This window comes from Pantherophis guttatus, chromosome 4 (genome assembly GCF_059756535.1).
Source record: "Pantherophis guttatus breed Tessera chromosome 4, ASM5975653v1, whole genome shotgun sequence".
Classification (NCBI taxonomy): domain Eukaryota; kingdom Metazoa; phylum Chordata; class Lepidosauria; order Squamata; family Colubridae; genus Pantherophis; species Pantherophis guttatus.
The window spans coordinates 25,843,485-25,869,199 of record NC_142066.1 but is presented as its reverse complement, the minus strand read 5'-3'; the positions used below and the strand labels follow the sequence as shown (position 1 = coordinate 25,869,199).

At 43.3% G+C, this 25,715-nt stretch overlaps 1 protein-coding gene across 11 annotated transcripts; it reads left to right on the top strand.

The window, feature by feature from the left end:
* Positions 1–899: 899 nt before the first annotated feature.
* Positions 900–24,604, top strand: FBRS (fibrosin). Of its 11 annotated transcripts, none has more exons than XM_034419770.3 (18): positions 900–3,489; positions 5,669–5,854; positions 8,532–8,567; positions 9,412–9,441; positions 11,014–11,062; positions 13,904–14,309; positions 15,227–15,465; positions 17,733–17,932; positions 18,392–18,436; positions 18,584–18,679; positions 19,252–19,320; positions 19,407–19,436; positions 19,629–19,700; positions 19,977–20,109; positions 20,518–20,601; positions 20,697–20,780; positions 22,335–22,554; positions 23,147–24,604. In XM_034419770.3, the coding sequence occupies exons 1-18, from the start codon at positions 3,103–3,105 to the stop codon at positions 23,880–23,882; spliced, it is 3,102 nt and encodes a 1,033-aa protein (XP_034275661.2). In that variant the 5' UTR covers positions 900–3,102; the 3' UTR covers positions 23,883–24,604. The 11 variants fall into 11 exon arrangements, with proteins under 11 accessions (XP_034275661.2, XP_087747927.1, XP_087747926.1 ...); XM_034419768.3 differs by having other exon boundaries at positions 1,073–3,489; positions 5,591–5,854; XM_034419767.3 differs by having other exon boundaries at positions 1,073–3,489; positions 5,588–5,854.
* Positions 24,605–25,715: the final 1,111 nt, after the last annotated feature.

The following is a 25,715-nucleotide window of genomic DNA, read 5'->3' as shown; positions in this document are numbered from 1 at the left end:
TAGCCTTCCCCTGCCTTCCAAGTTTAAATTACAGAAGCTTTTTAATCTTAACAACTTCTTAGCTGTTTGTTGAAAATAACTTGAACTAGCACAATCTGAGAGGTGAAAAGAACTGTAGTATTTGTGAAAATTGTCCTCACACGACTAACTGTAGGTCGAGCACTTTCGGAGCTTTATTAACAAACAAGAGAAAAGGAAAAAAAAATAACTGGAAAATTAACTGGAAGGATGTCCACATTTCTACCCTACTAGATTTCCCTGTTTTCTTATTTAGCATCTGTAAACAGATGAGTGTGATGGCAGAACTGTTGAGCTAAACTTTGTACATCACAGAGGTTATGTCAGTTTCTTTCACTTAGGGATTAAAGGTGTTTAAACTTTTGGGACTATCTAAGGACAGGACATTTGTTGCTAAGTTCCGTTTAAGATCTTTTCTGAAGATGCTAACAGCACAGCTAGAGAAATCTCAGCATATACAGCCTGGCACACATGAGCTGGAAGTAATTTCCTTTCACACCTGTATACTGCTGTGAAAAACTAACACTAAAATATTGTGTCTGATTCAGTAAGCCTGAATAAGCTTGCTTTGCAAGTCCCTCTTTTAGCTGTCTGATGCAACCTCAGCTCCATTTTAAAAAGGGTGGACTACAACTCCCAGAAGTCTCCAGCTAGCTGGGGAATTCTGGGAATTGCAGTCCACCCACCTTCAAGATGCCAAGTTTGGGGGAAAAAAGCCCCTGAGGGTGAATCCTGAATCAGTGAAATGGGTCAGCTGATTGTTCTCCTATTAAGAAGAATCGCATGGAATCATTTCATTGTTGGAAGATGGGGATCACATGATCGTTTGATGACGTCAACTGGGTTGCCACCACGCAAGGCGTCAACGGGCCTTCCCCGTCAAACGAGGCGTGATTCCACTTTGAGGCCTCTATGACGTCATTGCGCGCAATTGCGGAGAGGAAGCCATTCACTTCCCCGCCGTCAGGACTGTGACGTCACCACCCCACAGGACGGAAGTGACTCCGGCGGGGGTTGAAAGACGTTGAGGGAGCGACGTCTCTCCTCCGTCCGCTGTGACATGGAAGTCTAATAGGAGGAACTATCCCCCCTCTCTTCCGGCGGAGGGATTCCGTCGCTTCCATCCATCCGCTCTGTGGCGGAAGGATATGACGCTGTGGGCGGAGTTGCGTGTCGTGCGCAGAGAGGAAGGAGATCCGGCAGAGACAGCTAGGGAGAGAGGGAGTCTGGGGGGCAGCAGCTGAGGCGAAGCGAGGAAAAAAGGGACCTTACCTCCCTCAGCTCCCCACCCGCGGGGGGAAGGGGATGCAACGCGACCAAGGCAGCTGCTCTCCTTCCGCGCCTACAGGCCGCCGCCGCCCCTCCCCCATCCTTACCGCTCCGGCCAGTCAGCTGGGGGGGATCGCCAGACGAGCGGAGGAAGCCGGCCTCGCTGCCCGTCAGGCGTAGAGGCTCGCGGGACGCTCCCCGAGACGGGGCGAGACTGGCTGCGGCGACTCGAAACTACCCTCAACAGCCGGCGCTCTTAAAGGTACAGCCCGGGGGTGTGGTGAGGGGGACATCGAGAAGAGGGGACACTTTTCCGCCGGCGGACAAGAAACCCCTCAAGCCTCCAGCTCCTGTCAATGGATTTAAAGGGAACTCGGCCTTCTTAAAGGGGAAGTTTGTCTTCGGGCCTCATTGTGACTTAAGAGGGAGGGCCGGCTCTTAAAGGGGCCGCCGGAGGACTTTGGACGCTGGATGCCCAAAGGGGAGCGCGAGCTGGGCCGAGGAAGCGCTTGGAGGCCCTTTAAATGCCGGTGGTGGAAAACAAAAAAAAAAGCGGCTGTCCGACGAGGAGGACTTTAAAAATAATAACAATAATAATACAAAAATAATAATAATAATCAAGGTGCTTAAAGGCGAGGCCGTGCTTCGACAGGAAACGTGTGGCGGACTTTTAATCGGACGCTCTTAAAGGGGATGGAATGAAAGGAAGCAGATTCTCAAGCCTGGACTTTTAAAGGGCAAGGTCATACCTTTTAGGAGGAATCCGAGAGAACTTAAATAATTATTAAAAAAAAATTGTTTTAAAAAGATCCCGTTTGATTTTCAAAAGACAACGTGGCTTCGGAAGGAAATGCCGCCAGGGGAGTAATCCTGGGAGTCCTCAAAGCGAGGGGGAAGCCAATGCTCTCTGAGAAGGAAGCCATTTGCCATTGTTGGCAGAAAAGCCGCATCTGCAGTCTTAAAGGGGAGGCTCTTGAAGCGCTTATTAGCCCTCTCTGGGTAAATGTAAAAAGCCTCCTTCCAGGCAGAAGCCCTAAGGCTAGATGATGCTCTTTAGAAACACGTAAACATAAACACTATATCTCTTTAAATAAATACAGGCACTTAAATCAGAAGCTTCCAAGGGAGAAGCAGCGAACTGGCAAGTACCACAAGTTGGTTCAAAGGATCCCATCTCTCTATGACTGATTCAAGATCGGAGAGATGTAAAAATTCCGAATAAAGGCTTTTTTTTTTGATGTTTGATTTTTTTTTCTTCTTGACCCAAAGGTGAAGCTGTACCTTAAAAGAGAGCTCTGTTTGCTGGCACAGGCTAATTTCCTTATTAGTTCGGTTTGATCTTAGAATTTTATTTCAAAAGTATTTAATTATTTTTTGACTGACTAGTCTGGCCTTGAGGAGGAAGTCAAAAAAGCAGAAGTTGCCATTTGTATTTTCCTTAAGAGAGAATTAAACCTGAGCAAAAGAGTTACTTCCTTGACTTTCCAGAGCAAAAAGGAACTTTTTTGGATTTTGAATGGTTGTTTTTTACATGTAAATCAAGAAAAGTTGCTAACAGTTCAGCCAAGGACATCTTGTAAAGGAATACAAAATTTTTCTCTCTCTCTCTCTCTCTAAAGCAATATAAAGGAGAACCTCTTTTTCACAAGTGTGGTGCTTTTCTCCTTGGCTTCCATGGAAGAGCAGAAAGCCAGCAGGGACAGCTGCAATGCTTCTGGCTGGTGAGGGGTGAAGGGTGTCTTCCTTCTTTTTCACGTGCCTGCAACAGCCATTGGACACAATACATTTATTTTCTGTACCTCGGAGGGAAGCATAATGGAAGGAACAACAGCAGCTCCTACCCCATGTTGGAGTGGGGGAGGAGGCAGCAGTAGCCGAGCACGGAGACAGCGACGTTGCTCACGGCGGGACCGTGAGAGTCGCTGTGCACGACGTAGAGGAAGCCGTCTTGGAGACCCTCCCCATCGGGGCTTGTCCTCTTCCTCATCTTCAGCATCAGACAGTGAAGGCCCCTCTCCACTTGCCCCTGTGGCTCCTAGCAAAGGACGCCCCCTACAGCGGCGGCGACGGCGGCCCCTCCGACGGCGGAAGAGAGTTTCTGGATCATCTTGCAGTCGTGAGGAGGAAGAGGAGGAGGAGGAGGAGGAGGACCTCATTGATGGCTTTGCCATTGCGAGCTTTGTCAGTTTAGAGGCACTTGAGGTGAGGTGGTCCACAGCCTGATCCAACAGAGGGTCATGTCCTTTCATGCATATAAGGCTAAAACAATAGATTGGTTCTTGCCCTTGTCTTTGGGCCTCCCCTGAGATATATAGAAAAGAGAGTAAATTGGGATCCCACCTGTTTATGTGGAGTGGTGCAGATAACTAATAATCATAAAAGATTTTGCAGAATGATGTCCAGAATGATGTTTGCAAGGGTGGGTCATTATGGAAATTAAGGTTTCTTTTTTCTTAATAGCAAGTAATTTTTAATTATGTTGTTACCTTGGATCTTCTAATTAAAGGAAACAAGATGACCTCAATTGTTACCAGATGAAACTGAATTGTTGCTAAGTAGGGGTATACTTATACTCCTTAAAAAGATTGTCAGTGAAAACTCTGTAATAGCAAGGCAAAAGGACATTTCCAGCTGTGATTGGTGAAGTTCAGAAATCTGAAATTGTTTTTATATACCCAGAAGACGAAGGGAAGATATAAAAAGAAAACATGGACATTTATTGTCTGTGGTTTCTATATCCTTAGTTATGTGACTAAAGGTTAATGCTTTTTATTTACTATGTTTCTGCTTAAGCAGAGAAACAAGATTCTTGAGATGAGATGGAATGAGCATATATTTTCTTGGCTAAAATAGCAGTTCAGGCAAGTTTCCATAATAAAAGTTGTAAGATGGTGTTGACTGACTGTGTACACTTAGCACAGTATCAGAATCACTTACTTGTTTGCAAGATCCTTGTTAATATTCTTGACAAGGTCCAGCTCACAGTAAGGATGTATCTTAATGTTCTTTCTGAATTTGTATAGTGGGCATAATCTGTGCCACAGGACACAAAAGTGTATTATGAACATAAAGCCTGAAATTTTTTTGAGATGAGCTTGTTTCCTCCTTGATTGATTATGCCTATTAATATACTTGGTGGAGAAGATGTATTTTTAGGTGCGAGTTCCAGTTTACCCCTCCAAGGCATTTTTCTAGGGCTGGGACCTGTCTCTGTAAACTGCATATTTCTTGGGAGGGATTAATCAGAGGATTTCAATAAGCAGTGTAGTTATTGGATGATATGTAAGGCCCAGCTGTTTACCTGCTGAAGCAGAGAGAAAGCATTCCTGCTTTACTCAGGAATGTTCAAGGCTGAGCATGTAGACCAGTTTCAGACTGGATTCGCCAGTCTTTCTGGCTAGGCAGGATTCGGTGAGGAGTAGGGTGTGAATCCAGGTGTCTTTACGAAACTCTGAAGCAGTGCAGTACACTGCCAAGAAACATTACTGCACCACACACAGTCAAGCATTCAAAAAGTATGCAATAACCTTTAATGCAATATCTTGCCATTCAGAAATATACCATTGCTTCTATGATTGAACTTTTCTAGAGCTCTTGTCCTTCTCTGGCATCCTTCAAACAGCCGGTCTCTTCCTTGAACCAAAGAGGCCTTTCACAAAAATGACTACCTCTCCCAGAGCAGTGTTCATCATTATGGTTTAGGTCAGCATTTGTTGCAGTGTTGCCTTACGAGTCTGTTAAATAGTTATTGCCAAGCTAGCTCCTTGATATACATTGTCTAATTGTGGAATTTGGGACATAATTGACCAGATTAAATTTTTTGCATGTATCTGTCCTTTTTTTAAAGGACTTTAGGGCAGTGTACATAGCTTCTTTCCCTTCTTTTTGCTTCTGTTTTACCCTCCTAGAATGTTACACTTGAAAGAAAAACAACCCCCAGTTTAGTCTGTGGACCTAAAAGCTACATATGTATTTAAACCAGGTGTCCTAGGTCTTGCTTTTTAACAACTACTTCTTACTGGATTTCAATGTGAAAGTGTTTTTATAATATTTAGGATATTATTATACAAATAATTGGGATTCCAATTTTTTTTAAGATGTTTGGATAATTCATTTGTTCAATATCTGCAATGCAGTGCAAAAAAATGTAAGTGTTATTTCTGGATCCAAGATAAATAATTGTTAGTATTTATAGTTAAGTATCCAGGCTAGATATTTCAATATTCCCAGAGTTTTGTATCACAATTTGTAAGGTGCTTTCCAGTTTTTATATTTAAACACACATTTCTATATCCCACAGCAGCAGCTGCGATATCACAGCTTTTATTCAGAGGGTAGAATGTCTGCAGCCATTATAATGCCCACCTTGTCACTCCTGCAGAAGGATGCAACCTTGAAGACTCCAGAACGATTGGAGCTTCGGCTGAAACATTCGGGAAAGAGGAAACGGGGTGAGGGAAACAATTCTGAGCCTGAAGATGAAGACGAAGGCTCAGAAAAGGATCGTAGCCAGGGCTGTAGAGGGGAGAGAGCACTGAGGAAACGAAGCAAGAGACGGCACAAACAGGTGAGGTCTTAGACTCAGGGAGTGGTGCGAAGAGGAGGAAACTGAAGTAGGCAGGGATGTGTGTGCGATAAAATTTGAAAGCAGCTCATTTGAACTGGGGAAACTTGAAGTTTACAGAGACTTCTCCTAGAAATCTGCTTCTGGGGAGCACCTCAGTTTCTCAATACTGTCATGTGGAAAATTGCAGGATGGACAACGGGCTAGTATGACTCGCTGCATTGAAAGGATGTTTCTTAAAGGCTCCACTTTGCCATTTTTACTGGGCTAGATGAGTGGGAAGGAAAAGCTTTGGGAAACGCTACTTCAGGGTGTTTGGAAGATCCTGAAGAGCAAATAGACAGAGGCAACAGAAGGCCTGTAGTCTTCTGAGCCAGTAGGTACAGCAGTCGTCATGGAATGAAGCTTTGCCTGTTCATAACATTGCCATTGTGGTTATTATAGCCTATCACAAATCAGGCTGTAATAACCACTATAATTTTCTGAGCCGTCTAGCAGGTCAATTTCCAAAGTATTAAATGTGTTAAAACACACAAGTTTGTAATATTATTTTCTATTCACAACAATGTTAAGTTACAGCTGCCAATTCTTTAGTTAATATTGGCCTACACATGCATCAAGTTTTTCCTAGGATGTCATATCAAAGTAGTATAATTGTGGATCCAAGCAGCGTGGCCACCTGCAATTCTCAGATGGTAACTTGTCGATTCACAGATTTTTTTGGTATGGGACACAGTGTGCTGATAACTACTGGGACCACCACGGCTGGTTTATGCCACAATCTTTCCATTTCGCTTTTCCAGATCTTGATAGTGACTTTCTCCAATTCTTTGTATTTTGCTATCTCCTGGTATTGCCACATCAATTATCCACACCTCCTTCTCCATCAAAGCAGGTGAAAACCCAAATCTAAAGTCCCCCAGGTTTTCCCCACCCGGTTCAAAATCCAAAGTTCTTCCCCCCATCACAGACAACAATCACATATCCCACCCCAATCAGGTCTTTCTCTCCAACCCAGATGTCCAGAAGAAAGAATGTTATTTTGGCTACATATACCCCCAGCTATCTCTACTTCCCCCTCCCTTTCCCACACCTCCAGCCAGCCTCGCTGTGGCAACCTTGAAGACGCTCAGAGACAGCTCCAGGGTTGACATGTAGACTCAGTGAAGGGAATATTATACAGTTGCAATATTTACATAACTGGGCCATAAACCCCCTCTCAGTGGTGAAATCTGAACTGGTTTGCTACCGGTTCACTGGCCACGCATGCACGCTGCATGCCAAATGCACGCTGCATGCACAGTGCGCACCAAAAGGAGGCTTGGGAAGGTAAGTAGAACATCGAGGGGGGGATTGGGGGGGATCAGCTGTGCCGTGCGGTTTAGCTTTGCTAGAAAGCAGGATTTCCTGTTCCGCATGGCACAGCTGATTGTCGCTTTTTTAAACTACCAGTTCGATTGAACCGGTAGCTTTTTTTTTACTACAATTTGCCTGAACCAGAGCAAACTGGTAGCATTTCACCTTCCCCCTCTATCTTAATATACATACATAAAATTTGCTAAGCTTTTATTGGAAATAAAACAAAAAAGCAGTTTGTGACAACTCCGCCTGTATTCTTTAATTTTCTGTTCCTTTGCATATTTTTTTGTTTATTAACATGTCCAAAACAGCTAGCTAGTTGAAACTATCAGGCTAAGATGAATTGAAATCTCAGATTTTTTGATTATGTAGTTGAAATAAAACCAACAGCAGTAGAGTGGGAACAAAGCTCACCTATATTTAGGAGTGCTTATATATTTTCTTGAAAAAATAAAGGACAAATCAGACGTATGTAAGAATTAAAAAAATGCTTTTAGAACTTTGCTTTACAAAGGAAAATTGAAGAGCAAAACCAAGAAAAGACATAATTAAATAAATCTAAAAGACAGCTTTCTGAAACCTATATAATAAAAGACACAAAGGTCCACTGTATCTATATTAGGATGGATATATTTTTCAGCCAGAGGCTGCATTAGCTGTTGGAATGGCATGCCAGATACATTCTTTAAATGTGGGTAGAAAGAAAATTAACTTTAATTCATATTTAGTTTTAAATATTTTAATTTAAATTATTAATAATTATTCTCCATGTATTTAATAACTATTTCCTTGTTGGCAATTGCAGTTTTGTGGGCCATTTTTGAAGGAGTTTGATGGGCCCTCAGACTATGTTCCTTAAGTCATAACTCATAACTCTCAATAGTCATAATAACAACAACAAATCTCCCATGAAGGGAAATTTGTTGTTGTTTTTATGACTATTGAGAGAGTCACAATTGCAATGTTTTTGACTTTGTATCTGAATCTGCTAAATTGTTTATACAGGAATAATCTTAGTACAATCATCAGTATGTTGTCATATGCCATCATATGCCCAGCAAAATAGATCAAAGAGTGGAGCAATTACTTTTCAAATATGCTCTATTGACCTGTTGGCTGACCTATTTTGGAAATTCGGATCACACGTTTTGAAAGTAGGCATGGCCTTATTTTCAGTTTAGTTCTCATTTCATTTGCCGCTCAGCAAAACAAAACTTGGTATCTAAAGTTCTGGCCTGTTTGCTCTTTAATTGCAAGCCTCATTATTGTGAGTCTAATCAATTTCTTTTTCTCTTTTCTTTCTTTTTAAAATCAAATTCAGCCTTCCCTCCAATCTTACCTGGAAACTGGATATATAGTAAGTGGGTAGTGTATGAATATTCTTTCCTCGACTCTTTCAAAGCATGATTCTTGCAAGGCTGAATTTTAATTGCCTAAGCATTCCGTCAGTGGAATTCTTTTCTTCAGACTAAAGCAGACTTTAATTGAGTTACAAATGGATTCCTGAGAAGAGCAGAGAAATCAGCTCCTCTTAATGAATATACTACAGCAAGTGATGGATTGTGTATAGGACAGCTAGAAGGTGCTAAAATGCTCATTCACTCCCTTAGTTATGGTTAATTCTTGCAATGATGCCAATGTGCATACTTCAATTTTTTAAATGATAGATTCCAGTGCATTTTAGGGTATCTTGGGGTATCCTGACTAATTTCCTGGATTCTGTGTACAATAATAGCATATCATTTTTCCTGTGTTCCACAATTTTTAAGAACGTTCTTGTGCTCTTAATACTCTTCAAAATATATTTTGTATTGGATACAGTAAGACCTAGCTTTTCTGTCACAATGTAAAAATCTCTACAGTATAGTTTGTAGTGGATATATCTATATCTATATCTACCTATCTATCTGTCTACCTATCTATCTGTCTACCTACCTATCTATCTATCTATCTATCCATCTATCTATCTATCCATCTATCTATCTATCTATCTATCTCCACTACTTACATATGTGTGTGTGTGTGTGTGTGTTTGTGTGTGTATAGTATAGTGTATGTGTGTGTATATATATATATATATGTATCATATATATATAAATATAAATATATAAATAAAAATAGCAAAGCTCCAAAGAGGGATAGTTTCCATTATATTGCTCTTTTTGACATCTGTTTCTTTTTCTTCATTGTACTTTTGACAGTGTGATGCAGAAAGCGACCCAGAGGAGCAGGTAGGCAACCATAATTTTCTGGGCCTAATTTATGACATGTCCCCAATCCTTGTTGCCTGCTTTTCTAGAAATGACTTAGGGGCAATGTTGCTAGAAATTCTATATTACAAAAAGATATTAAAGTTGTTTCTATGTAGGTAAACTGCTTTTCATAGTTTCATTTTGCACAAACATTTAGTGTGTGAATACATTTTTTATATCTTTTTACAGAATTACACCAAAATTCCAGGCGTGCACAAAATTGTCAAAACTTGAAATGGCTTTTATTAGTGTTCACAGCTCCAAACAAAACACCCCATACTTTGAAGTTTTGTACTGAGCTGAGGACAAAATGTAGGACTTTATTTTCATTGTTTTACAGTGTGGAGAAGAGAAAGCGATAACAAGTGTTTGCTCCTAATTTCAAACAAATAATTGGATGGTAGATCAATTGACTAAATTGGCCAGGGTTTTTTGGGGTTTTTTGGGTTTGTTTTTTTTTGAAAGTGTAGGTGAGTATACCCTTTTCCCAGCCTATTGCAAATGTTATCAAAAAAGGTTTGTGGCTGATTTTTCTGTAAATTGGATGGTAAATAATACCAAGTATGAAGTGCACCCCATGTGTTTTAGTGGTCTTAGGATGAATAACAAGAGAGCAAGAATCTGGAAACAATTATTTATGCATGCATATGGACACACACTCCTATACAACAGTAGTAAAAAAAACCATTTGGCCTTTCTCACCTAATCCCAATCGTACAACATAAGTCATTGAGAAAATTGTAGAAGATTAAAAACAAGGGATTTAATCAGCATCTGAAAGTTAATAGCAAGTTAATGCAGATCAGTAGTAGTGTACAGTGCAGTTAGTCCTCAACTTATGACTCCAATTGAGCCCCAAATTTCCCTTGCTAAGTGAGACAATGGTTAAGTGGGTTTTGCCCCATTTTACGACCTTTCTTGCCATAGTTGTAACTGTCATAAATACATGCCAGTTGCCAAGTATCTAAATTTTGATTACGTGTCCACAGGGATTCTGCAACGGTCATAAGTCGCTTCTTTCAGTGAGGTTGTAACTTTGAGTGATCACTAAATGAATGATTGTAAGTCAAGGGCTACTTGTAACTGTTTTCCAATGGGTATTATTCTGGAAGAAATATTGCCATATTATATTCCAGTTCTAGTTACCAAGAGATGTCCCTGGTGTCTTGGGTCAAAAACACTAGAGTTTTTGTTTTGAAATGCTAAAACGAGAATCGTGATGAATTAAGAATAGTTTGACTTAGTTAGCAACCATTCCTAGCCCAATTACCTATCATGGAAAGCAGCCAATCCTACATTAAAGATACTCCTTGTACTTCCTTGTAGAAAAAAAACCTTACCATGCTTCTACTTCCAAAGGAAAAATACCTGGGTCCTTTAAAAGCTCCTGGGTAGCTTTCTTATTTATTTATTTATTTACTTACTTACTTACTTACTTACTTACTTACTTACTTATTTATTATTTATTATTTATTTTTTATTTTTTATTTTTTATTTTTTTATTTATTTGTGGAGTATAATGAACCCCTTGTGTTTCTTGTCTTTCTGCAGGCCTCCATTGATGACCTCGAACAGTCATTCACTGTCTCAACCAGCAAAGGTTGGGTGTGGACAAATAGCGGGGCGGGGGGGGGGGTCTGCTTGTTTTTCTGTGCACTAAAGAAAACATTGCAGCATTTCTCAGTGTGACTTGAATGAGCCCGATTTTTGGTTCTGTGGGGAAATTGGTGCACTGTGGTTCTGTTTTATCTATACCAAGTACTTGTTCCATCTGATTTAAAGAATCGGTTAGCAAGCAGGTAGAAAAGCTTCCTCTGCCTTAGATGGTAGAGAACTGTTGTGTGAGAGAGGTACAGCTGGCAAAAGTAGCCCCTTCCATCTATGTGGGTATGGCAGCTTCCAGAATTCCCAACCTACCTGGTTATTTATCATGCCAGCCGAATGTCCTTTGTTGTAATTTCCAAGGCAGCTTGGAGAAACTGGGCTTGTATGCTTTTAAAAAAAATTGAGTTTTCTCTTCTCAGTTTAGAACATAATTCTAACCAGATTTATAATAACATTATCTTTTCATCAACAAAGATTAGGACAAAACAGACTCATTTCAGACCTATACTAGGTCCTCTGTCTCCTGATGCTTGTAATTATTTATTTATACAATTCATCTGTTGTCCAACTCCTAACGTCTTTGGACAGCCTACAGTTAAAAAAAGACCAAAAAAAACCCCCTGAATAGTTCCGCCCAAATCCATCTAGCAGGGCCTCATCCTGCACTCTGCCCCAAAGCTTAAGAGGAAACTAGGGCTTTAATAGGTTCCTAAACATCATCAGGCTGGGAGCCAACGGGATCTTTGGATTAGGAGGAACAACTGAATAGAAGACAGAATATACTTATATGGGATTCTGTCAAAAAGAGGGAAGTAAGCAATTCTGAGTTTGAGAAGAATTTCATTTCATAAAAGTAGCATTAAATAGCCCTGTGCAGATCACCACTGTTTCAACACAGCAGAGAACCTTGTAGGTGAAACCACTGTGTCACTACAAAAAATTTGGCCAGGATCGGGGAGGCTGATGTGCTTTGTTTGGTAACTTTGATTGCAGAAATTGCTTCTCTGCATGCATAGACAATATGACTTTTGCTAACCCAGGTGTTCACATTCCCCAATTGCCCTCCCCACGCAGGGCTCTGTGGAACTTCCATAAAGCACTGTGACGGAGCCTTTGCACGAACTTCAAAGCAAAGTACTTCATAGAATAAAACAGAACAGAATAGAATAGATTTTTTTTACTGGCCAAGTGTGATTGGACACAAGGAATTTGTCTTGGTGCATATGCTCTCAGTGTACATAAAAGAAAAGATACGTTCATTAAGAATCATAAGGTACAACACTTAAGATAGTCATAAGGTACAAATAAGCAATCAGGAAAAAACTATCAATATAAATCGTAAGGATACCAGCAACAAAGTTACTGTTCTGTCCCCCTTCCTCACACAGGCAAACGTAATACCAAGCACGCCTGCCAATATTTTATTAGGTAAACAGATTAGAATTCCTGACAGACAAAAGGTTTTGGCAGCAAACTGCCGAATGCCTGCCAAGACCATTTTCACTCCCATAAAGCAGAAGAGGACTTATCTTCAGTCCGTTCCAGGAGTAACAAATTATCCATGAGACAAGAGTTTAGTCAATGTTCAGTCCAAAATATATCCAAGTCGAATTTCAGAGATCACGATGTGACTTTCAGGGTTTAACTTTGTCCGTCACAAAGCCTGAAGATCAATCCCACCCACTTTTATTCCTGGTGGGCGTGGCTCCATGACTCAGCTCAATCTCTGGCCCTCCCACGCCTCTTCCGTTGCTGCGCACGCTTCTCCCTCCGACGCTGCCTGGGATCAAGCCAGAATTCATCATCCTCGCTCCCTATCAATTGGTGCTCCGATATGCCTTCCTCCTGGCACATCCCAGGCTGTTCCTCCTGGTCTTTGGATGGAACCTGAGGCATTGCCAGAAAGGAGGGTCCTGGAGAGGGAAGCCTTGTCAGTTCCTCCCCATCACCACCTGAGTCTCCTCCTCTGTTAGGACAGGCTTGGGAGTCGGGGTTACAACAGTTACAGTCATACAGTCATAAGTAGAAGGAGATGGATGGTGGGAATGATGAGAAGATTAATAGTAGTGCAGACTTAGTAAATAGTTTGACAGTGTTGAGGGAATTACTTGTTTAGCAGTGATGGCATTCGGGAAAAAACTGTGCTTGTACCTAGTTGTCTTGGTGTGCAGTGCTCTACAATGTCGTTTTGAGGGTAGGAGTTGAAACAGTTTATGTCCAGGATGTGAGGGGGTCTGTAGATATTTTCACAGCCCTCTTTTTGACTTGTGCAGTATACAGGTCCTCAATGGAAGGCATGTTGATAGTAATTGTTTTGTCTGCAGTTCTAATTATCCTCTGAAGTCTGTGTCTGTCTTGTTGGGTTGCAGAACCAAACCAGACAGTTTTAGAGGTGCAGATGACAGACTCAATAGTGTGGCCATCTGATAGCTAAAGGAATTCTTTGCTTGAAAGCTACCACAAAAATGTCCCTCAGATCACTTTACGGAGCTGCCACAGTGTCCTGCTTCTAACTGGGGGTGCAAAGTATCAAATAATGATATTCTTACTGGATTCTATGACGAGAGTTGCCACCTGTGTTGCTGGAAGCGTTTTGATTCATTGTGCCTCTGCTGTTTCCATGGAATTTTTAAAAACATGCAATGTCAATGGAAACCTACACCCCCCCTCCCTTGTTATTGAGGCTCTTGTTGTGTACATCAGCATTTGTAGCTGACAGATTTGTCCCGCCGGTGAAATGGGGCACCACCCCAAAAGTTTTAAAATCCAACACAATCTGTTGGGCCTTTTCTAATAGCCTGATCCCTGTTTTCTCTGTTTGCATTTTTTCTGGCAGCCTCGGGACCCATTGGTGCATTAAATGGGAGCTGTGAAGCCAAACTCTCTGTGATTCCTAAAGTCTCTGGCCTGGAACGGAGCCAGGAGCGTAACTATGAGGCTGACCGGGACTCCCTGCTAGTGCCTTTCCTGCCTAAGGAACCCCCTTCTCAGGCAGCTACTGCCCCTATTCTGGCTCAGGCCTTGCCTCCAAGTCCTCCTGCCCCACCTCCTGTCAAGACTCGGGCTCAGACACCTAACACTGTTCGTGGGACGCCCCAGCCCAAAGGCCAGCTGCCTCCCACGCCTCAGGGTGGAGCAGTTACCCACAGCCTTGCCCAGAGCCAACTGCACATGAAGGTGCCACCCTTTGCCAGCCAGACACAGGCCCCGTATTCTGTAGGGCTCGACCTCAGCACTGGAGGGTGAGTCCTGAATGCCCTCTTGCTACGGAGCATTCTCTGGTTATTGTTTTTTTCCCACCCTCCACTTTCTTTATCTATCCATCTCTTTCAAGCTTGTCTTCTGTCCTTTTGTTTTTTGTTTCCTCTACGCTTTCATAGTTTTTATTTCCTCTAACCGCTGCTGCTTCTGTCCCCTTTGAGACATTTCCCTCCCCTTCTTTATGTCTTATTAATAATTTGAAAATTTTGAGAGCTCTTTGTATATCCCTACTGCAACCCCCTAGATAGTTGTATATTGTTGTAGCTACATTGAAGATGAGTTAACTACTTAAAAGGGAGAAAATGGCCTGACTTGCTCCTTATAGTGAGGTTATGAGAAGGGTGAGATTGGACTGGGGCTTTCTGACCACAGTTGAAGTGAGTACATGAGTTCAAATCTCACCAGGATCAAGGTTGACTCAGCCTTCCATCCTTCCAAGGTGGGTAAAATGAGGACCCAGATTGTTGGGGGCAATAGGCTGACTCTGTAAACCGCTTACAGAAGGCTGTAAAGCACTGTGAAGCGGTATATAAGTCTAGCAATAGTTATTGCTATCATGTATTTGGACTACATTTTCTCTTTCTCAATGTTTTTCTCAACTCTTTCTTTAGAAAGAGGTTTAAAAAAAAAAGTTTATTCAGAGTAGATAGTGCCCTGGTTTGTGCTGATAACAATTCCATGAGACCTGCCCTCATTGTTCCCTGTATGCTGTACCTAAGGACATGCTGCTGGATGAAGCTTCTAATCCAAAACATCCTAGTTGAGTCCATCACTGAACTGAGATGGAAACTGAAGCCTTTCAAAGCCTAATGAACGGCTTTCTTGAATGTCTCTGTATTTCCATCATTATTGTCTCCTCCTGACCTAGGCATATATTTATTTTTTCTCCCTTTTTCAGGTGCAGCCGCGGTGCAGCTCACCCCAAGCCCATCCTCCCACCCTGCTCCCCCTCTTCTTCTCAACTCCCTCACCGGCCTTCCACCCCCTCGCTGGCCCTGCCTCCCCACGCCTTTCCCTCCACCCTTCGCCCCCCTTCCCACCACCACCCAGGCATGTTCACCCCCTCGCCTGGCCTCCCACCGCCACCCCCGTTGCTTCAAGTTGCTGGGCACCCAGCTGCAGCCGCTGCCATATCTGGTAAGAGAGAATTCAATGGAGGGGAACGATAGGGTGTGACAAGTACTTTGGGAAGATTGGCAGGGGCTAAATTGAAAAGAAGAAGGGAGATTGAATAAAACAGATTGAACTGTTTATGGCCCGTGGTTGTCCAACCTTTTGGCTTGCCTCGGCCGTATTGAGTGAAGAGGAATTGTCTTGGCACACATATAGAGTATATAATATAGTTAATGTATATAAATAACATAATAAGGTTAAATGTTTACTCTCTTGTGGGGCTGCATTACTAGCTATCCAGGGCTGCATGTGGCCTGCAGTCCGCTGGTTGGACATGCCTAGTTTAGCCTATGTTGTGTATATATTCAGGATACAGGACAGGCATTTCGGTGAGAAGTGTGTTTGTCAAAAAAATCAACATAAAAATGTACACTGTACAGGTAGTCCTCAACTTACAACCGTTCGTTTAGTGACTGTTCAAAGTTAGAACAGCATTGAAAAAAGCAATTTATGACTGGTTTTTTACGTGGCCATTGCAGCATCCCCATGGTCATGTGATTGAAATTTGGGTGCTTGGCAATGTCCCGGGGTCATGTGATTAACTTTTGCAACTGTCTGAGAAGCAAAGTCAATGGGGAAGCCAGATTCATTTAACTACTATGTTACTAACTTAATAACTGCAGTTGATTCACTTAACAGAAGGCAAGAAGGGTCGCAAAATGGGGTAAAACTCGCTTAACAACTGTCTTCCCTAGCAATGGAAATTTTGGGCTCAGTTGTGGTCGTAAGTTGAGGACTACATGAACAGATGTGGAATGTTTAATTTCATAACTATTCTTGGCTAAATTGTACATATAGTTTTCAGCAGAGAGGTATAAGCAGTTTGGGGACACAAAGCTACATTTGGTTTTTGAATTGCATGCTGGAGATTGAGTTCATGAAATAAGCATGAGAGGACTGAGACAAAAACTTAACTTTAATGTCAGTCAATTTGGGTTCTTTAAAGACAGTTAAGATAACCTTTCATTTTGATTTAATAATTGCACTCTTTTACTACATTAAATATTACAATTTAGTGGCAACTTTGAGATTTGTTCTAGGAACTAACCTAGTTGTATCACCTGGCTTTAAGACTGCAGTGGGTTTCATAAGATTATTTTAAGGAAACTTAGAGGAATTTCTACCCCCAATTTTGAAAAAAGAGTTTGAATACAAACTGGCAACAGGAAACAAGAAGAAGGGGGGGGAAATCTACTTTCAAAGGGAAACTAAAAAAAGAATAATGTTATTAGAGGATATGTGGAGGCTATAAACTAGGAGGACTGTTACTGCCTTGGAAAGTATGATAATGAATTATGAGAGAAAGACCCTGACAAAATACAAAATCTGGACTACCAGTAGTTGAATAGTTGTAGAAAAATTAGGAGCTACTGCAGAGTTATCAGTAGTCCTCAACTAACAATTGTAATTGAACCTGGAATTACTGTTGCAAGTCATTGCGGTTGTAAGTCTAGGTATCGGGTGACTGGATTGAAATTATGTCTTTTTTTACAAGAGTTGTTAAGTGAATCCTCCCCCGCTGGCCCTGTGACCATTTCCGCCACAAACCAGAAGTAAATGCCAGAAAATTGGGGGGAGGGGGAAAATGCAAATCATGGTCATGTCACCACGGAACATTGCAGACAACTGTAAAGATGAAAGAGAAGGAAAGTAAGAAATGTTGCGGGAACGAGAAAAAGGGCCTTCTCTGCCTTTGGAACATCATCCCTGCAGAAATTAGACTTTGACAATCTTTCGGAAGGCCCTGAAGATGTAGTTTTACCACCAGGCCTGGAGAACCCAGAGTGTAATTGAGCCCATCAAACGGGCTTATTTAATTGTGCACTGTTGCTGGGGGCGGGTGGGTGAATTTGTTTTATCTTTTTATCTCTTTTTTTTTCTATTTTGTGTTTTTACTATTTGTAAGCTGCCTACCAGTAAAGTAGCTATGAGCGAGTAGGTGGCTATATAAATGTTCTAAAACAAACAAACAAACAAACATGCCAAAAATGTGGTCATATGACCCTGGGGTAGACAAGTGCAGCCGTATAATTCTGAAAATGGTTCCTAAGTAGCTTTAGGGTGGTCTGTCCTAACTTGATCATTAAGCGACCGGTCACAAGTCGAGAATTTCCTGTACGTGGAGAGTTATGTGTGTGGGGGTATGAGTCAAATCTTTTCTCTCTTTTTCAGCATTGGTTCCTTTTTCTCCTGACAGTTGGCAATTACGGGTTCTTCTTCTGCCTCCTCAGAACAAGAATTAATCCGCCAGGACTTGAGTTCTCGATTCCTCACGACGCAAGGCGGGGCCGACATGGGAGCTGCTGCCATTCGCCCTCTGGCTTTCCAGTTCCACCAACACAACCACCAGCACCAGCACACTCACCAGCACACCCACCAGCACTTCACTCCTTTCCCGTCAAGCATGGTGCCCACACCCAGCCCAGCCATGGTAAGTGCAGCATAGACTTAGTGAGGTGGCAGGCAAGACTTCACAGTTTGTGCGTCTTGCAGCATCTTGAAGGATCAACTTGGTCTATCAGAATTTAGAAGTTAGTTTAAAAGGATTCTTGTGATGCACTGTAGAAAAGTGGATCGCCAGGAGGAAGGTGCGGATCCCAGAGCAATAAGAAGTGGCTCAATCCAGATATTTTGTGTGAGAGAAAGGAGGTGAATACAGGCTCTCCCTAATAGTCTCAGAGTGTGTGCTTGATGTAGAGAAAAGAGGGCTTTCGTTCGGCAAGATTCTGTCTATAGGTAGGGAACTATAAAGAACTTTGCTTGGGAGAATCACCATGTCTCTTTCCTGGTTTGGGGACCTGACAATTTTCTTTCTTTCCCTCCCTTCTCCTGCGACCTACCTGACCCATTTAAACAAGGGTCTTTTCTGATTACTTTTCTCTTTCTGCAGTATGAGAAGTACCCTGGGAAAATGGATGGGCTTCGGATACATAATGTAAGTGCATTCATTTTGGAGGAGGGGGCTGGCCTTTTAAAGGGGCCCCAATGAAATTTATCAAACTGCATACTGAGAAAGGAGCAGAACCCTCTCCTGCCTCAGTTCTCCGGGTGGTGCTTCCATTGCTTTCTCTTCTTCTTCCAGTTTTATCCTGCCTACCCCCCAACCGTGTCGGGGATTTCCCCAGTCCTGCCTCCTGCTGTGAATTTTGGCTCCCTGCAGGGGGCATTCCAACCTAAGGTGAACCCTCTAGACACAGTAGACCAGTGGGGTTTTGTGGAAGTTTGAGCAGAGGGAAAGCTTTAAAATGGACAGCTTCTGGCTTTTCTGCTTACTTTCTGGTAATGGAGGTCTTTTCGCATGTTATAGTGGAAGTGGGTGGGTTTGAGGATTGTGACGCTTGAGTTTTCTGCATGCAGTGAGTCTGGTGGGATAGATTAGGGCTGTGGAGAATCGTGGTGATCCAAAAAGAATGCAAATCAATGGTTCTGAACATGAGATGTGCCAATAAGCTTTGATGTGCCAATGAGCTTTGAGAAAGAACTCATGTTTTGAAAAAAGCTGTGGGGTTGCATATGGTTCCATAGAGTGGTGCCATTTCATGTCTGCCAATAATTTGGTAGGTAAGAAAAGGAATTGCAGTTCCTTGGCAACTGGGTGTGAAACTAGAATATTTCAGTGGAAGAAGAGCTGAAAGCTTCGTGAACTCTGCAGTTGGAGGGAGACGATTTCAAGACGGTCTATGCTAGGGAATGTTAATCAACTGATCGTACTTACATTTAATGGTTTGTTTTGCTTTCTTTCTTCCTCAGAGCACTAATCCTGACCTGCCTTCCCGGCTGGGTGCTGTCCCGCCCAGCATGTCCCAGAAAGGCACCCAGGTGAGTTTACCTTTTATTCGGGAGAATGGCAGGGACAGCGGGGAGAGGATTACTCACCCCCATGTGGTTTTTCTGTCTCCTTGTAGATCACCGATCCTTTCAGGCAGACCTTGAGAGTGAGTAACATTGGGGAGACCCTTTGATCCCACTGCAAAAGAGTGGATACGTGAGGTGAAAGGACTAGTAGTGGCGGGAGGGGGAGATATACCCTGGAGTGGGGAGAGTGAAGGAGTCAGGGTATAGGGCAACATGTGCCTGGCCCTCAGGGACATAATGTGCAGAGCTGATGGTTCCCCCTTCTCTCGCAGAAGCCGGGGAAGTGGTGCGCCATGCACGTCCGTGTGGCATATATGATCCTGCGGCACCAGGAGAAAATAAAGGTAGGGTGAGCCTGGGCCACCTTTCCCTCCACCTGCTGTGTATGGTGTCGGGGTGTGGCACACAGGAGGTCCCTGCAGCCAAATGGAGAGGAAACCTTGCTGGATCCAAGTTGGGCTTTGTGGTGCTGGGTTAGAGGTTGGAGAGCAGAATCACGAGACTGTTGTGAGGCAGAATAGGAGACATCTCTGCTGAAGTATATAGAGTGAGGCCAGTTGGATTGACTTGTGCCTGATTGGTTACTTACCAGGACTTCTTGCTCTTCTGTTTCCTCACAGCTGATGCAGGGTGATCCCCATAAATTGGATTTCCGGAATGACCTCCTCACTGGCTTGCCTGAGACCGGAGCCTTTGGCAGTCTGCCCCATGGCCAGGAGCTGTCACGCCCTGCCACCCTTTTCACAGCCGCTGGTCAGTGTGCTTTTTGCAAATACTGGAAGGCTTTTCCTTGACGGTTAAATAACTGAGATTTCCTAAAGCTCACCCTGCCCATTTTTTGCCACTACTACTACTAATTGTGCCATCTAGCTGCTGTGGCACTTGATGTTTTGATAATAAGACCCGTAATGCTACCCTTTATTCTCTCCTCAGTTTTCTGTCTAGAAATCTGAACAGGCAGCCCTTACTTTAATACAGGGGTTATGAGAAAAAACTAATAGAGGCACTTAAAATATATTGTACTTAACTTACATTTTACCTTGGAAATATTTTTTTCTGTTTTGGAAGTCATTTTTTTGATGTGAAGTATACTCATTGTTCTCTTCCCCCCCTCTTTTTATTTTAATCTATTACCCTGTCCTCACTTCCTCTCCCTTGCAGGTGTCGTCCATCCAGGCAATGCCCCCTCCTTTGGCCCTGCTGCTACTCCTCATGGCTCTTTCCTCAACCCTAGCCCCCACATTGGTAAGACCCGATGCCCCAGAGTAACATAGCCAAGAGAACAGGATCCAGAAGCTCTCCTGTACAATTGCTCACTCCTCCACTGATTTCTTTTCCAGATCCCTTTGGCAGGCCTCCTAGCTTTGCCTCTCTGGGCGCCCTCTCCAACGGGGCATTTGGCGGCCTTGGAAATCCATCCTTCAGTGAGTATTTTTAAGCAAAAGAGCACAAGGCAGCTTTCTGTGGGTTATCAAAACGGCTAAGCAAAAATGGCCTTGTTTGCATACCAGGATTTTAAAAGGTGGGGGAGGACGAAGCAGCCAAGGACTATAAACTCCTCCATTACTTACTTGAATGTTAATTATTCGTTCTAACTGCTGAGGTTCTTGTGTGAAGTCTTAGAGAACTATAGGCTCTATTGCCATTTCTGTTGTCATCTTTCCCCTATTCTGCAGTGGGTATGTGTGAAAATCGGACAGAAATAAGATCCCTTGACTGCATCTGCAGTAACACTGACCCATATCATATTTTTATGATTGTTTCAGCTGTAGTTAAAAAATTAAAATTCTAGCAAAGGCTTCTTGCAAGCTGTAGGGTTATCTTGGTCAACTCATGTTGTATGAATACCTCCAGGGCCTCAGTGTCCATGAACGTTTAGGTTAAATCTCTTTTGAGATTAGAGTATCCTTCATTTTCCTTCCTTTCTCTGAAGCACTAGGAAATTGTAGCTTTTAGATTTCCTAGTCGGCTATTGCTGAATCTTGGAATTTGGCCATTGATTTCTGAGGCCACGTGAAAGACTGAGAATGCCACAAGTTGAACAATTCTTTTTTACTAGTCAAGCGAGCGCATAATGAAGCATCAGATGCTAAACACCTTTCTGTTAACAGCTGACAAGTAACCCAGAACTGATGACTGTCTCCTTGACAGCACATTAGCAAGAGGAAAAATTTCAGACATTTTAGCTTTTTACTGTTTTCCTTCACCATAGGATTTGGATTTGCTTGCTCAATTCATAGAATTCCATGATTTCTCCTGCTAATTTTTGCAAGGTTTATGTAAGGCTTTGATTTTTTTCTGTTGCAAACAGCATACGGTAAACTCCACTCAAATCTCTACCCTTTAGAAAAGGTAGATACGGGCAGGAAAGTCAGATAGCTCTCTGCTTTTATCAAGCATGTGGCTAGAGGTTTCCTCTGTCACGTACAAGCCGTCTCGACTTAACAACAGTTCATTTAGTGACCAAAGTTACAACGGCACTGAAAAAGTGATATAACTGTTTTTCACACTTATGACCGTTGCAGCATCCCCATGGTCATGTGATTTACATTCAGATGCTTGACAACTGGTTCATATTTATGACATAACAACTGCAGTGATTCACTTAACAAATGTGGTAAGAAAAGCTGTAAAATGGGGCAAAACTCATTAAACAAATTTTTCACTTAGCAAAATAAATTTTGGGCTCAATTGTCATAAGTCGAGCACTACCTGTAATAGCTCCCAGTGTGTTGACAATTCTTATGTGAGTGAGCATTCTCCCCATTCCTCCTTCCACCAGCATTTAGAAGTAGAACGATTTAAGTCTGTACCATGTGCCTTTCTGAGCATGGATTGCTTTACGCATTAGTGTGATAACTGCTATCACTCTTTTAATGAGATAATTCAGTTCCTTCCATATGTACTTGTCATTGATCTTTGGGCTGTAGGGGCAACATTGCATTTAGCGTGGCCAACTGATCTTCTCTCCTTCCCAGACTCAAGTGCAGTCTTTGGGCAGAAAGACAGTCCTGGAGCTCCTGCCTTCCCTAGTCCACATGAGGCATGGAATCGCTTACACCGTACACCTCCTTCCTTCCCTACTGCTCCAGCCTGGCCCAAAGGTGGTGGCAGTGATGGAATGGAGCGTGGAAGCAGCCAGCTTGACAAGGAGAGTGAGAAGTCTGAAGGGCCAGTGATCAAGGATGAGAAGGACAGGTAAGAGGCAAAGGAGAGAAGGGACATGTATTAATGGCAGAGGCTTGATATGCAGCAGAGTCCCATCCACCATTACAGAGGTAGGTGCCTACAGGTGCCTACATAAGTACGATATATATATAAAAAAATTATATGAAGAGTATTCCAAAAGAAAGAAACGAACTGAACCAGCAGGAAGCATCCTGAAGGATTAGAGATGGATGACCAGGAGCAACCTCATCGATTTATCTTTAAAACAAAACACTTTGCGATGGTCACATCCACCCCAGCAGCCATTTTGTAAACTGGCAAACCTCTCCCCTGCAGCCATTTTGTAAGGGCTGTCACGCTATGGTCTCTTCACTTCCATGTGTCCACCAGCCCCAGATAGCTGCCTACTGCTGTTGGGTTGAAGATCGCTGAACGCTTTTTTCAGGGATAAGTGGCAAGAAAAAGAAAAGATAGATAACTTTTCTGATAGGGTGGAGGAGAAAGTGGTCTTTTGGTTATTTAAGTACACAGGTACAATAGGGTGACTGCTAGTCAGGGATTCAGTGCCAAGTTGCACAGGGAATCTTGACCCTCCCATTTTATGTCTCTGTGTATGATTCAGAGATTCTAGCTTCTTCTCCCGCCATTCGCTGCGCTCCTCTCCAGCTACTCCCACCTCAAAGAACCCATCACTGATCCACGAGGAGCCTCCAAGCCGACCCCATGTACAAGCAGAACGAGAACACCGCTATGGCAGCCCAGCAACTTCAGGGCATGCCTCCCGCTCCCCTTACCCAGAGTTATCTCTCAAGAAAGAAGTGAAGATCAAGGAAGAGCCAGAGTTGCCTGGCTTTGAGGGAGCTCTACGCACAGGTGCTTCCTATCACAGTACCCTGCATGTCTCCCACCCCCTCGGGACCCTGGCCGTGTTTGAGAGACCCCAAGCTGGGACTGGAGGAAGCGTCTCTCCCTACTTGGTGGCCACTCCGCCCTCAGCTGCCTCCTATGCTGCGCTCGAGGCATGGCGAGAGCCCTACCACCGGGGACTGGAGTTGCACCCGCTACAGCGCCTGCCCCGCTACCTGGAGACCCCATCGCCTGCTGCTGCTGCCGCCGCTGCCGAGGACTACGAAAGAGCCCGGTTGTATGGTTTGGCTCCCCCACCGCACCCCAGCCTCATGGCTTATCCCCGCCATCAAAACGGACTGCTGGCCAAAGCCACACCCTCGGCAGCTGTGGGACTGCTGAGCGCCCCACCACCTCTCATCCCAGCTTCCAACACTCGGCCCTGCTCCCCTCGACGAGCCCCCGATATACGAGAACTGGCAGCCTCCTACAAGGACCGGGACTCCAGATAATGGTGCTCTGGTGGCGCTCTGGAATGTGAACACCTCTATCAAGCAGCCTCCCTGATCTCCAGGAACTGATGGGACAGGATCAGGGGAGTCTAGGAGGCCCGTCCAAATTAGTGGGGAGAGGAAGGTGGCTTTCTGGTCACCAGAGCCTGAGTTAGGGATATGCTGCTCCTCACCCGGAAGGACTTTGACATTGGAGTTGAATAACGGGGTGCATTTGGGGGAAGAGGTCAGGAAGGCAGGTGCCTGTTCTTGTTCCTGATTTCTGCAAAGGCCTCCTCTTCCAGCCTTTGAAGATGTCGGGATTTCTGTACTCCTTCCAGCATTCCTGCTGGGCTAAAAACAGGCTCGGTGTGTTCTTTATCCTCTGTGGACTGAAGGGAAGGCTGCTTTCAGGAGAAGGGGGAGGGCTTGAATCTCGGGGCACCTCCCTCATGAGGCAGTGTAAATATTTATATATTCTTCCCTAGGCAGATGGGGAAAAGGTTTTTGTACATTTATAAAAGGTTTGAGATTGTGATTTAAAAAGTGACTTCTCTTCTTCCTCCCCCCTCCTGCCCTCTTTTGTTCCCCCTTGTTTTTACTGTACTGCTCTTTTCTATACCTGTATTCATTCACTCCTGATCCCTTTCCTTTTCCTGTAATTAATGGGATGGTGCAACACACGTGTCCGGTGCCCTTTTCTTCCCCAGGCTGGTTAATTAAACTCCAAACTGGTGCTTCTCGATTCCTTGCTGTGTGTGTGTTAGTTGAGGAAAAGGGAGGGGGGGAGATACAGGTTCTCACCTTCTTCCAGGACAGTAGAGAGCAAATGAGAGAGTGCGGAGTGGTACAAGGTGAAATTCTTGGATGGGAAACTGCTCTCTTGGATAGTTTCAATTTTTGAAGTCTCTGAAAAGCATAAATGGCGCTGAATACAGAATCTATATAGTGCTTTAATGGAAACGCCCTTGTGGCCCTGAACATATTCACAGAGCACAGCTATCATGTAAATTTAGAGCTGCTGTTTGTGGGAGGCAGAAACTCGGCAGAATCAGCAGTGCTTTGGTGAAAGAATTGGAGCCTGCTTTCCTTTCCACTGTTTTAAAGTAGAGCTGCTCAACAAGCAGTTCCTTCAGGTACTGTCTGCAGTCCCCAAGTATCACTAAAAGATGCCCTGGATTATACTTGTTAATATGGAAAAGGGGCAGAATTATTAAATACATGGGAAATAATCGTATACACTGCTCATTTGTTTGTTTTTCAAAAAATAGTTTTTCTTGCAATACCTACCGTATTTTCCGGCGTATAAGACGACTGGGCATATAAGACGACCCCCAACTTTTCCTGTTAAAATATAGGGTTTGGGCTATACTTGCCATATAAGACTGCCCCTCTTCCAATGCACACCAAATAAAAATTAAAAAACATCAACTGGCTCACCTACAATGTAAAAGCAGCTATGCTAGACCCAAAATGGCCCCTGTAACAAGCAGGAACCTCACACAGCCACAAAAAGCCCCCCCAAAAAACTTTCACACTCTAAACACACACAACACAACACAACTGGCTCACCCACAATGTAAAAGCAGCTGTGCTAGACCCAAAATGGCCCCTGCAACAAGCAGGAACCTCACACAGCCACAAAAAGTCCAAAAAACTAACTTTCACACTTTACACACACAAAATTCCACATACAGCTTTGTGAGATTTTGTGTGTTTGTGTAGCTGGAGTGAAACACTACAGAAACACACTAAATCTCAGAAAGCTGCACAAATATTATTTTATTTTAATTTTTATATGAAAGCTAAATTTAAAACTTCCTAAACGGCTTCCTAAATGGCTAGGTCTAAAAA